Source organism: Sciurus carolinensis, chromosome 12 (genome assembly GCF_902686445.1).
Source record: "Sciurus carolinensis chromosome 12, mSciCar1.2, whole genome shotgun sequence".
Taxonomy (NCBI): domain Eukaryota; kingdom Metazoa; phylum Chordata; class Mammalia; order Rodentia; family Sciuridae; genus Sciurus; species Sciurus carolinensis.
In genome coordinates this window covers 24,067,522-24,080,689 of record NC_062224.1, presented here as the reverse complement: position 1 = coordinate 24,080,689, position 13,168 = coordinate 24,067,522, and the positions used below count along the sequence as shown (strand labels likewise).

At 34.7% G+C, this 13,168-nt stretch overlaps 1 protein-coding gene across 11 annotated transcripts in view; it reads left to right on the top strand.

The window, feature by feature from the left end:
• The window catches only part of Mllt10 (MLLT10 histone lysine methyltransferase DOT1L cofactor), a 168,797-nt gene that overhangs the window by 60,314 nt on the left and 95,315 nt on the right, over window positions 1–13,168 (top strand). For 10 of the 11 annotated variants that reach the window (XR_007104476.1, XM_047521762.1, XM_047521761.1 and 7 more), the window contains exons 6-8: window positions 5,977–6,080; window positions 8,004–8,097; window positions 10,253–10,348. Coding sequence is in view for 10 of the 11 variants with exons in the window: in XM_047521762.1 (XP_047377718.1) it covers window positions 5,977–6,080; window positions 8,004–8,097; window positions 10,253–10,348 (294 nt within the window). In the remaining variant the exon portion in view is untranslated. The remainder of the gene's footprint in view (window positions 1–5,976; window positions 6,081–8,003; window positions 8,098–10,252; window positions 10,349–13,168) is intronic. The other variant, XM_047521765.1, reaches the window with a different exon arrangement.

Below are 13,168 nucleotides of genomic sequence, written 5' to 3'. Positions count from 1 at the left end.
TATATTATTCTCTTTTCTAAACTTGATTGTTTCTGATGGGACTTTTGGGTATTAATTTTATTATTTCCCTTCATTGTGACAAGTCATGTTTTTCTTTTGCTGTTTTCAAAATTTCCTCTTTGTTTTTGACTTTAATTATTTTGAATATGTCTTTTTGTGTATATTTTGTTTTGAGATTTTTGGGGCTCTTTTGATGCATAGATTATTATTTTTAACCTAATTTTGACAGTTTCTACCATTTATTTCTCTCTCTCTCTTTTTTTTTTTTTTTTTTTGGTATCAGGTATTGAACCCAGGAGCAATTTTTTATATTTTGCTTTTTTATATATTGAACCCAGCCCTTTTTTATATTTTATTTGAGACAGGGTCTCGCCAAGTTGCTTAGGGCCTCTCTAAGTTGCTGAGTCTGGCTTTGAACTTGGAATCTTCTTATCACAGCTTCTCAAACTGTTGGGATTATAGGTGTATGCCACAACACTTGGCTCTAGCCATTCTTTCTTTTTTTAATGTTGCTGTATTTTTTTATACCTTTTTATTTATTTATTTATTTTTATGTGATGCAGAGGATTGAACCCAGTGCCTCACACATGCTAGGCAAGTGCTCTACCACTGAGTTACAACCGCAGCCCTAGCCATTATTTCTTAAAATACATGTTCTGTTTACCTTTTTCTGTCTTGGTTATTTTTATGTTGGTGTATTTAATGGTATCCCACATCTCTGAAACTATTCTTTTTTTTTCTTCCTTTTCATTACTGGGGATTGAACCCTGGGTCACTTTACCACTAAGCTACATCCCCAGTCCTTTTTATTTTTTATTTTGAGCCAGGGGGTCTTACTAAGTTACCCAGGCTGGCCTCAGACTTTAATTTACCTTTCAAGTAGTGGATTATAGTTGTGCCACCACTCCTGCTCTGAAGCTGTTTTTTAGAAGTATAATTTTAAAAATACTTAGATTGCGTAACCTCTGTTTTCAAGCTTGTTGATACTTTTTCTTTTACCAGCGCAAATCTTTTGAACCTTTTCAGTAAAATGTACACTTCACTTCGAAGTTCCATTTGGTTGACAAATGTGTTTCTCTAACACTTGGGCACCCTCAGTGATAGTTTCTGTTGCCTTTTTTTTTTTTCTCCTGTGTGTGGATCACACTTTCCTATTTCTTTATATGTCATATAGTTTTTAGTTAAAAACAGATTGTAGGTAATACATTATAGTCATTCTGGGTAATGATTCTTCTCCTTGTGGGTTAGTGTTTGGTCATTTTCTGAAATCTTATTTTCTCTCATATGGCCCTATTCAAACGTACACCCACTTATTTTTAAATTTAATTTTGTAGGTTTGTCCTCTCTTCAGTCCACGTGACAAACCTGTTGGCTTGGTTGTACTTCCTTGGTTGTACATCCCCAGTCCTTTTTTTATATTTTATTTTGAGAGAGGGTCTTGCCAAGTTGCCCACGTTGGCCTCAAATTTAGTGTGTCTTAGCCTGGGATTATAGGTGAGTGCTACTGTGTGTACCCTTTAAGTCTTCTTAACCAGCTAGATTTTTACCCTTAGATGTTGGATCTGTATGTATCTTAGAGACTATTTTTTCAAAGAGATCCAAGGTTTTCTCCCCGTCAGTCCTTAGAAGGAGCAGAATTGAATTATGTGCAGTTTTTTCAGACTATCAGGGATAAATGTGTATTACTTTTAAGTTTGTCTTTTTATAAGTTGACCCTGTGTCAGAGTGACTTACTGTTCAGCCAGGTTTTGGACAGAGGTTATATTAGAACCCCTTGAGTATTATTGATTGGTAGGCATGTATGTGGCTTGGGAAATGCTTTTTTGAGTGGGACGGGGTACCGGAGATTGAATTTAGGGACACCTGACCACTGAGTCATATCCGCAGCCCTGTTTTATATTTTATTTAGAGACAGGGTCTCACTGAGTTGCTTAGCACCTTGCTTTTGTTGAGGCTGGCTTTGAACTTGGCCTGCCTCAGCCTCCTGAACTGCTGGGATTACAGGTGTGTGCCACCATAGTGGTACTGCTTTTAAGTCTGCTACAAATCCTTCATTTTCTCTGATGGGTGCAGTGTAGTTTATGTGTACAGTTTTATAGACTCCTGAGGATGAGTTTGATTTGAGGACTCTTCCTTTCTGTTCAGTTCCTTGGTTCTTTCAGTTAATCTTATGATCTGCTGTTTTTGCTCATTTCTACTTGTATCTTGGAGCTGCTAGTCCCACTTCTCTATTGTGGGGTCCTCTCATCCTTGAACTTATTTAATTTTTTTGTGTAATTGCACTGCATGTGGAGTTCATGTACTCTATTATACTCTTACTTTTGTTTGTTTTTTGTGGTGCTGGGGATTGAACCCAGGGCTTTGTGCATGCGAGGCAAGCTCTCTACCAACTGTGCTATATCCCTAGCCCATACTTTTATTTTTGATTGACATATTATTGTATACATTTATGGGTACAGGGTGATGATGTGGAATATGTATATGATTTGGAGTTCTCCATTGTTTTGTAGAGTGCCCTTATGCACGAACTATAAATCTTGTTTGTTTATAAATAAACTCTGTCCTCTTGGACTGCACTGCTGCACTTTTTGGTTCTTAAGGACCCATTCACTGTGTAACCTCTCGCATTATTGCTTTGAAACTGGGAGTAGAGAGTAGAGATGGTATTCTTCTCCCAAGGAGATACCCTTGCTCAATGACAGGCTTTTGGGAGGGAGGAAGAGTATGGTAGTCCCCTTCCTATTTTGGTTTCTCTCTGCCAGCATGAACCCTCTGCTACCCTAGCAAGTTGGGGCAAAGATAATAGGGTTCCAGGATTCTTGACTTGTAAAACTGGGAGTCAGTACATGTGAGCTGCCAAGCCTGAGTAGGACAAGAAGCACTGGTAGCTTGGTCCTCCCTCTGGTAAAACTGTAATCTCATATTAGGAGCTTAGGAAGAAGGATCCCTCATCTTCTTGACCTTCCTGTCAGAGTGCAACTTCTATCACTGGGGGAAGAAGTGGGAGATAGGTCATGATGGAACTAGGTCATGACTCCAAAACCATAGACTTTCACTGTTCTTTTTTTAGATTTAGATTTTCTTGAAAAAAATTTCCCTATTTTGTGTATGTCCAGAATAGTTACAGAGATTTTTAAATGGTTTCCATCTGTGAAATTGTTTACTGCTCTGTGGAAAAGATCCCTGGAACCCTTTACTTTACTGTTCTGGATGTTCTATCTGTCCTCAATCTTTTATTTTTTTTAAAGAAATAAAAATATATCATGATTTTAAGTTTTATTAAAGTCAGATGACATCATCTATTCACTTTCAGCTCTTTGGTTTTCTTTCTTCCTTTTCCTCTCCTCCCCTCCCCTCCCCTCTCCTCCCCTCCCCTCTCCTCTCCTCTCCTCCCCTCCCCTCCACTCCCCTCCCCTCCCCTCCCCTCCCCTCCCCTCTCCCTTTTCTTTCCCTTTTCCGTTTTCCCCTTTCCGTTTTCCCCTTTCCGTTTTCCCCTTTCCCTTTCCCCCTTTCCCTTTTCCCCTTTCCCTTTTCCCCTTTCCTTTCCTTTCCTTTCCTTTCCTTTCCTTTCCTTTCCTTTCCTTTCCTTTCCTTTCCTGTTTCCTTTCCTTTCCTTTTCCCTTTCCTTTCCTTCTTTCCCCTTCCCTTCATTCTATCACTGAGCAATATCCCCAGCCCTTTTAATCTTTAATTTTGAGACAGGGTCTTGTCAAATTGCCTTGAACTTGAGATCCCCCTGCCTCAGCCCTCCTGAGTTGCTGGGATTATAGGCATTTGCCATTGCACCTGGCTAAATTATTATTTCAGTGTACTCCATCATTTTCTCTTTTAACTTTCTTGATTATTTATAGCCAAAAAGCAGTTAAAAAGTCTTCCCTTGTAATTGTATGATACTTCCTTCTTGTATTTTGAATGATTAGAAATGCTTTTATTCCATGTGTTTAAGTTGATGATGTTATAATTTGGGATTTAATTTTTATAAGTATAAAATGAGATGTAATTCAGGTCAGACTGAACCTTAGTGTTTCAAAAGAGGAGTTGAAATCATTTACCCAACTAGATACGAGACCTTTTTCCTTCCTCTTTCCTCACTTCTTTTTTCCTTCCTGTACCAGGGATTGAACCCAGTGGCACATCCCCAGTCCTTTTTATTTATTTATTTTGAGACAGGGCCTCAATAAGTTGCTGAGGCTGGCTTTAAACTCAGGATCTACCTACCTCAACTTCCTGAGCTGCTTGGATTACAGGCATGCACTCACTGGCCTTGGCTCAATTTCTTTTTCTATATTCATCACCTAATTACATGTGGTTAGAAATTAATTTTTTGTGAGTTAATTATAATTAAATTAATTTTTTCCAGTGAGTTGATAATATATTGATTCTCATAAATATTGTTTGTGTTTTTCAGCCTTCTGTTACATGATGGGCCATAATTTATTTATTTTTTGGTGGTTCTGGGGATTGAACCCAGGGGCACTTTGCCTCTGAAGTATATCCCCCGTCTTTTTATTTTTCATTTTGAGACATGGTCCTGCTCTGTTGCCCAGGCTGGCCTTAAACTTGCAATCTTTCTGCTTGACTTCCTAAGTCACTGGGATTACAGGTGTGCCTCAGTCACCAGCTTCATCCATGATCTTGAGCTGTGAAAAAGTAGTAGAATAGCTGCTTTTACATGGGAAATGGACCAGATGTCAGTCAGAGTTGACTTACACTTCTTGGGACATTTGTGTGTGTGTGTGTGTGTTTGTGTGTGTGTGTTTATAAATTTTCTCTTTATATCTTTATTTTGTTTTATTTATTGAAATTGGGGATTGAACCTAGGAGTGTTCTACCTCTGAGCTATATCCCTAGTGCTTTCTGTTTTAAAAATTTCTTTTGAGAGAGCATCTTGCTATGTTGTCCAGGCTGGCTTCAAACGTGCAATTCTCCTCCTTAGCTTCCTGAATAGGTGGGATTACAAGCCACTATTTCTGACTGACACAATTCCTTACACAAAATCTTTGGGGCATTTTTGATTTACTAAGCTAAAGTGTCTTCCTTCCAGTACAGCATATCATGTTGGTGGGGCTAAAGACAATGGAATTCTTTGCGGAGCGTTGGAATATAATCTTGCTCACCTACATGGGACAGTTCTTTATCCCATAGGTCCCACTCTGTGTCAAATCCCTTGTAAATATGCTCATTTCCAGCAGAGAGGAAGGGTAAACCTTTTTCTTACACTCTTGTTACAGGAATCACTTGAATATATTGACGAGGAGGTATTGTGAAAATAGGGTGCAGTAAACTGTCCTAGTCCTGGCATTGGTCCCTGTGAAGAGTCTTCCTGTTGGCAGTTTTTTTTTTTTTAATTAAACTTTATTTTTTTATGTGGTGCTGAGGATCAACCCCAGTGCTTCAGACATGCTAAGCAAGTGTTCTACCACTGAGCCCCAACCTCAGCCCCTTGGCAGGGGTTTGAGGCTAATGAAGACAGTCCCATTAGTGAAGTTTTACTAGAACTATTTCTATTGTTAGTAAAAAAAATTACTGTCCATGAAAAAAAAATCATGTTTCAAGTAGAGTGGGTTGGATAGTAAAACCTGACCTTCATTGCTGAAGATAGCCACAGTACAGCATGAATGAAGTTGACTAGTTCAGGTTCAGGTTAATGTACTGGGCATGCTGGTGCATGTCTATAATTCTACCAGCCCAGGAGGCTGAGGCAGGAAGATTGCAGGTTGGAGATCAGTCTGGTCAACTTAGCAAGACCCTGTCTCAAGAAAAAAAAAAAAAAAAAATAGGGCTGGGATTATGGATCAGTGGTAGAGCAGTTGCCTAGCACATGTGAAGTACTGGGTTTGATCCTCAGCACCACTTAAATCAATAAATATAACTAAAAAAAAAAAACCAAATTAAAAAAAAAAAACCAAAATTCAGACTAAGGGTAAGCACTCTATGACTTTGGTTTCATTTTTGTTTTTGTTCCTCTGCCTTCAGACTTGCTACATTTGTGATGAACAAGGAAGAGAAAGCAAAGCAGCCACTGGTGCTTGCATGACATGTAATAAACATGGATGTCGGCAAGCTTTTCACGTAACCTGGTGAGTACATTTCCATCATTATGTTGAAGAGAAATTGGTAAATGACTTGTATTAAAGTTATAAGTTAAAGACTCAGGTACCCAAGTATTAGTTAGAGTAAATTCTATTGGAATAGTTTTTAATGTTTATTACTTATTTGTAGTAAAGATAATTCTAATAACTGACTATATTTACTAATGAGGTTTGGCAGTAAGTGGATCTGGGTTCTAAAGTACACTAAGCTCCCATTTCATCTTGTTTAAAATTTTGGTCTTGGTCCTATGCCCTTTGATTTGTAATTAGATGAAATGAGCTGATATAGGTAGACTCGGCACAATGTCTGAAATATTAGCAAGGATCCATTGTGCTTCTTTATCTTCTTTGTCTCAAGGGAAATTAATATAGTCACAATCATTCTGGAGGTTTTGTGGGTTGCCTCTCACATTTACAACAAAAATTTGAATAATTTTCAAGGACAAAAATTATTCAAAACAAGATATTTTACATAGTAGTTCAAAAAACTTTGGGAATAATCCATGCACTTATTAATTTTAATAATCCATTTATGCCTAATGGTTAGTGTAGGCACATGCTTATTTCTTGAACTTTTAACTATTTTCCAAACATGAAATTCCCTTTTTGGGTATGAGAGCTAATTTAATACTGTGATTTTGGAATGTTAAAATTGTGAAAGGTCAGATTGATAGGATTCTCATTCTAAACTAGCAGTATGTGTGTGTGAGTCTGTGCAAGAGAAAGAGATAGAGCTTGTGCATGTGAGTGCGCTTGTGTGTCTCACACCAAGAATTAAACATAAGGCCTAGTGTATGCCAAGCAGGAATTCTACAACTGAGCCCTGCATTTTACACCCCCACAGCCCTGCATTTTGTATATTAAAAAAATAAAACCAACACAACTTTAAGTTTCAGTTAAGTTTCAGTTCCATTTCTTCTTCTGTTTTTGTCTGAAGAACACTACTTAAGTTTCTTGTCTTTTGTGCCATGTTACTGAACCCTTTAGAGTTGCAAAATTAGTCCTGAGTGAATGAATTTTTTCTCTTAAGCATAAGCAAGTTTGTATCCATGGACTAAATATGTCATTTCAGCCTTTTAGAGAAGCAAAGACTTTATTTGTACTTGTGATGTAGATTGAAAAAAATAAAATGAACTGTTAATTATGAGTAGAAAATAATTTATTTTAAACTTTTTTTTTTTTAAACCACATGGTCTCATAGGTTGATTTCAAAATTCTGGGCTCCATTTAGCTTCCTGCTTCATTTAGCCTCCTGAGTAGCTGGGGCTACAGATACAACCTACCATATCTGTGTCTTTGTCTCTGTCTGTCTCTCTTTTTATTTATTTATTCTTTTTTTTTTTATGGTGTTGTGGGGATTAAACACAGGGCCTACCACTTGCTAGGCAAATACTCTATCACTGAGCTACTTCCCAGTCCCTGAGCCTTTCTCTTTAAGAAACAATGTCTATTTGGTGACATTAAATATACATACATCTTCATCCTTGATAGAGATGAGGTACTTGCTTTATTTTTTCATTCATTCATTCATTCATTCATTCAGTTATTTACTTAGTTTTTGCAGTACTGGAAATTAAACCCAGGGGTGCCCTACCACTGAGCTATATTCCCACCCCTTGGATTTTTTGAGACAAAGGGTCTCACTAAGTTCCCCAGGCTGGCCTCAAACTTGGGACCCTCCTGCCTGAACCTCCAAGTAATCAAGAACTTATTTTAAATCATAACTATACATACCCTTTAAAAAATGATCAGTTGCAGGTTGGAGTGAGATGTACTTTGCCACAACTAGAATAAAGCTTTTTCTCTTAGAAGATATATTTCCTTACAAACATTTTATGCTTAAAAGTAAATTTCGTTCATTTCTTTATGCTGTGTTGTTTTTTAATCCATGCACCTGGCCTTTATTTTCAGTGCTCAGTTTGCTGGACTTCTATGTGAAGAAGAAGGTAATGGTGCAGATAACGTCCAGTATTGTGGCTACTGTAAATACCATTTTAGTAAGCTGGTAAGAATTAGTTTTGAATTTAATATTACAATGCTAGTAATTAGTTTTGACAATAGAGTGACACCATTATAAAAAAAGAGGCATAAGAAACTTACCTTAATTTTTCCTTAAGATTAAATGTTAAGCATGTTCTCTATTGGAAATGAAAAGATATATTAATTTAAAATAGATTATGCTTTGCTTGTGTTCTTTTGTAAAGATGAATAGTCTAAAATATTGTAGTTAAGAATATACATTAGTAGTCGATAGCAAATGTTGTATACATTTAGTAGAAAAATTATTTCGTATAGAACTCTACATTATTTTCAGTTATTTTGACTTTTGGTTTGTGATTATCTTTTTATGATTTCTTGTCACTTGTTTCTCATTTTTCTGTTTCATTACTGTCACCCATGTCATTTTTAATTTATTTTCATTTTTATTTACTAGAAAATAGTAAAATTGAAGTAAGACTTTTCAACCTTAAGAAATATATTTAAGTCCAACTTTGGGAGTGTTTTAGATTTAATCAGTCTTTACTGTTGAACAGTAGCATGGATGATTGAGTTAGTACTGGTTGATTGATCATTTCATATTTATGTCCTTGTTCCTTTGAAGGATCAGTATTTTTTTAATGTTCCAAGTGTCTGTCTGTCCTTAGTTATACATTCATACACTGAAGTTTAAAAACACCTTTTTCTTTTAGTGTTTTTTACTATGTTTCCCTCAAGAATGAGACTCGCTCCTTCCTTTCTTCCTCTTTCCTTTCTTGTTAATAATATTAATAAGGGCCTCTATCTTATGAAATGAGCAACTCATACCTCCAGTGTTCTGGTTCATCCATATGAAATACAGTCATTAAGTCATCACATAATGATGATGGATTGCATATAAGATGGCAGTCCCTAAGTTTATAATGGAGCTGAAATATTCATATTGTCTGGGAATGTTACCTTTTATGTTTAGATACACTTAGATATACAAATACTTAGCATTGTGTTACAGTTACCTATAGTATTCAGTGTAGTATTTTGCTGTACAGGTTTGTAGTCTAGAAGCAGTAGGCTAAACCATATAGCCTAGTTGTGTAGGAGACTACCTCTAGGTTTGTGTAAGAATACTCTGTGTGGTATTTGTACAATGATAAAATCACCTAATGCATATTTCCTATAATATATCCAGTTGTTTGTTGACACATGACTGTACTTAAAAGTTTATCTGTATCATTTGATGTGAAAGACTTTGATTTAATGACTGACAAAAAATATTGAACTATTGAACTGTTTAAGATAAATTTTGAGATTATAAAATTTAAAATTTTGCTTCTGGGTGTTAAACCATACTAGAATCTTCATTTTTCTAAATGAGACATGGTACAGATAAAATATAAAAATAATGAAATGGATTTTGAAGTTTGCACAAATAGAATTTTCTCATTGTTAGTTATTGACATGGTGTTACCCCATTTGCTAGTTGGGAGAGAAGTCTGTTTAATAATTTAATAAGATTGTATAAATTATTTGCATAGACCATAAATATCTTTTATGGTCATTTTTACCTAGTTTAAACTAGATATGGTCTCATCAACTTTTAAACATCCCAAGTAAGTCTTGCCTTTGTACTTCATTATGCAGTTGTGTAAATATTTTAAACAGAAATGTGTAATGCTTTTAGTAATGCTTTGAAAACTGCATGAGTCTTAATACTGACATTTCCTTTAATTTTTTCTTAATGAACTGTAAAGATAAGTTTCTAGAAAACTGTATTCCTTAATACTGGAAGTATAAGATTAAAAGCTTGCTTTACTAGTGGCATAAAGTAACTCTTCAAATATTTACTTTTCTGTTCTTCTAGTCTTGGCATCCTTCTTTAATAATGGCATTTTCTCTTTTGATTGAAATATATTTTTTAGGACAGAAGTTGAAAATAGGTAACCTATTTTCACACAGTTTAAGTATACAAAAATATGGCATTACTGTTAAATTTGGGGTTAATTTTTTCTTTATAACACAATGGATGATGTCTAAACTGGATTATATAAATTGACATAGTGACTTTTTAAAACTTTACTAGACATTTTAAAATATTTTAAACATGAAGTAGTTTAAACCTAACCAAAGATTCTTTAAAACTTTTATATACATATACATATATGTATATATATTTTCTTTTTTAGAAAAAGAGCAAACGGGGATCTAATAGGTCATATGATCAAAGTTTAAGTGATTCTTCCTCTCACTCTCAGGATAAACATCATGAGAAAGAGAAAAAAGTAAGTGGATTTGTTGTTGCTAAATACGGAGCACATCAATTTAATAAATTTTTTTGTCTACTTAGGTAAAATTAAGTTCTGAAACCTAAATCAAGACATTGAAATACAGAAAATTTTTGACGAATGAGAGTATTAAAACCAAAGAGTGGTCTTTAAATAATGCCATATTTGTGAATATGGTTTTACCCATTGTAACTGAAAATTTTAAATGCAACTTAATTGAAAGCATGAGAGTGATTTCTTGCATGTGTTAACTGTGGTCTTGTGAAATCTTTAGGTGACTTCAGCAATAATACTTTGTTGCTATATATCATTAACTGATTACTTCACATGTAAGTAATTATCTCATCAGCTTTTATTCTTTATAATAGAACAGATCTGAAGTCCTGTGTGTTCTTGGCTGGTTTCTCTTTTTTTAGTGGTGCTAATTGTTTATTATTTTTTCTAATGGCCAAATGTTACACCGTTTGTTTCAGAATATTTTGTCTTTTAATTAAAACACTAAAATCTTGCCTAAATACTAATCTGTCTTCTTCTGACTTGTTTTCTGCATACATTTTTACTTATTTTAAAAGATATAATTTTTAACAGACTAAATATGAATACTACAGAATTATTCATACTTGATTTGTCATTCTTTTAAGAATATATTGCCAGTGTAGTAAAAGGTGCTACCTATGAATTGTTTTAATGGAAGGGAGTCTAGAAAGGGCATCTTAAATAGAAAGTGTTCTTATATAGTTGGTATAAACTAGTTTGAAAATATTTCTGCGGATTGTATTTAAAAACAAGATCACAACATTTTCACATTTTTAAATATAATTAGGGATGCTAATGTGTAATTATTTAAATACATTTTGGTTCAAGTTTTGTTTGTCCCTTTTTTTGAGGAAAATATTTAAAAATGTTCAGTATTCAGTTTTAGGATTAAATTTCCTGTTAGGAGTAAAATAATAAATATAACTTTATGCTTAAGTTTAGGACAGTTATGTAGGTATATATGAATGTATGTGTATATGTTTGTATACAAATATATATATATTTGATTTTAGGTAGCAAGTACACATTTATCTTGGCTTTGTCATGGAGTTTTTGTTATGATACATTGCAGTAGTAGGGGTGTAGCTTGTGTCAGTTGTTTGAATTGCCAATAAAAAATGGCTTACTTAGTAATTTTAGTAAGAGACACTACGAGATTTTATTTAAGCTTTTAAAACCATGATTTGCAGATTCCTAGGTAGGCTCATTATAAAGTGTGAAGAGGGAAATTTCACCATTAATGATCGCATTAAGTTGTTGAGGTTGGCCTTGAACTTGAATTCCTTCTGCTTCAGCTTCCAACATAGCTGGGAATATAGGCATGTGCCGCCATTACTCATTACCCACTACATTTACTATTACTGGTATACTATAAAAGACATAGTAACTCAAGAACAACCAGATGGCAGAAATACATAGGACAATTTATGGGGTGGTGTGTAGAGCTTCCATGTCCTGTCATAGTGCATAACCCTCTTAGTACCTCCATATATTCACTAACGTGGAAGCTCTCTGAACCCCACTGTTTTTAAAGTTTTTTTATGGAGGTCTCATACTATAGCCCTTATTGATTAAGTCATTGGTCATTGGTGTTTGAATTCAACCTCCAGTCTCTCTCTTCTTCCCAGGGGTAGGACTGAAACTTCCAACATGTGATTGAATCTTCTGGTTATCATCCAACCAATAAGAAGCATTAGCATAAAAAAGAGTCATTAGCATGAACTCAAATATGGGTGAAGGAGGCATATTACTAATAACAAAGATATTTCTGTCATCCCCTTCATTCAGGGAATTGGAAGGGTTTTAGAAGCTGTGTACCAGGAATTGCTTATGGCAGAGATCAAATATATATTTCCTGTTATATATGACACAATTAAAATAGAATTTTATTTTTAAGTAGCAAAGTGGTATATAAAATTAACAGTTGATTTGACTGTAGTAGAAATCATGAGGAATATATTTTAGTGAACTTTAATAAGGAAATTATCTGTCTTCTTTCCATACCTCTTAGAAAGTTTTATAAGCACCATCCTCATTGTAATTCAGTTCAATTTGAAGCTTTTAAAAAACTCTGTAAGAATGATTACGCACCCATCATTATGTAAAACTATAATGCACCAGTAAAAATATGAAAAAACAATTTTTTAAAATTAAAAAAAGAAATAAAAGCAATTTTTTAAAATTAAAAAAAAAGAGTGACTAAGCTGTTTTTTCATAGAAAGGCTAAATGACTGTTCACACAATAACTCATGGTAATTAGAAGAAAATGGAATTACTTTGACTTTTAAATTTCCTTTTCTTATGTTCTGCACAGAACTAGGTGTGGGAAGGGTTCAGAAGTGTAGAGAATAATTTATTTCTAAAGGATAAGTAATAGGTCATTATTCGGAAATGAGCAGTTGTTTATTTCATTGAGATAATCTTGTAGCAGTTTGTCTTCAGACTGATCTTTCTACTCCTCATAGCTAATTAATCCATGTTGTGTCAGAAGTGTAGTATTAGTTTATAGACTAGTCAGCATTAGTGATTGTATTACAGGTGCTCCTCTACTCACACTGGGGCTACATTCCAGCAAGCTTGTAAGTTGAAAATAAAAAGTCAAGTGTACATTTAATGCCCCTAACCTGGTCAAGATCAAAGTTTAGCAGTACGCAGTACAGTATACTGCAGAGTTTACGCTAGTGGTCGCGTAGTTGGCTGGGAGCTGCTGCTAGCTGCCTTTGCCTAGGATTGCTAGATAGAATTTTATCTCATATTGCTAGCTAAGAAAAGCTTGAAATT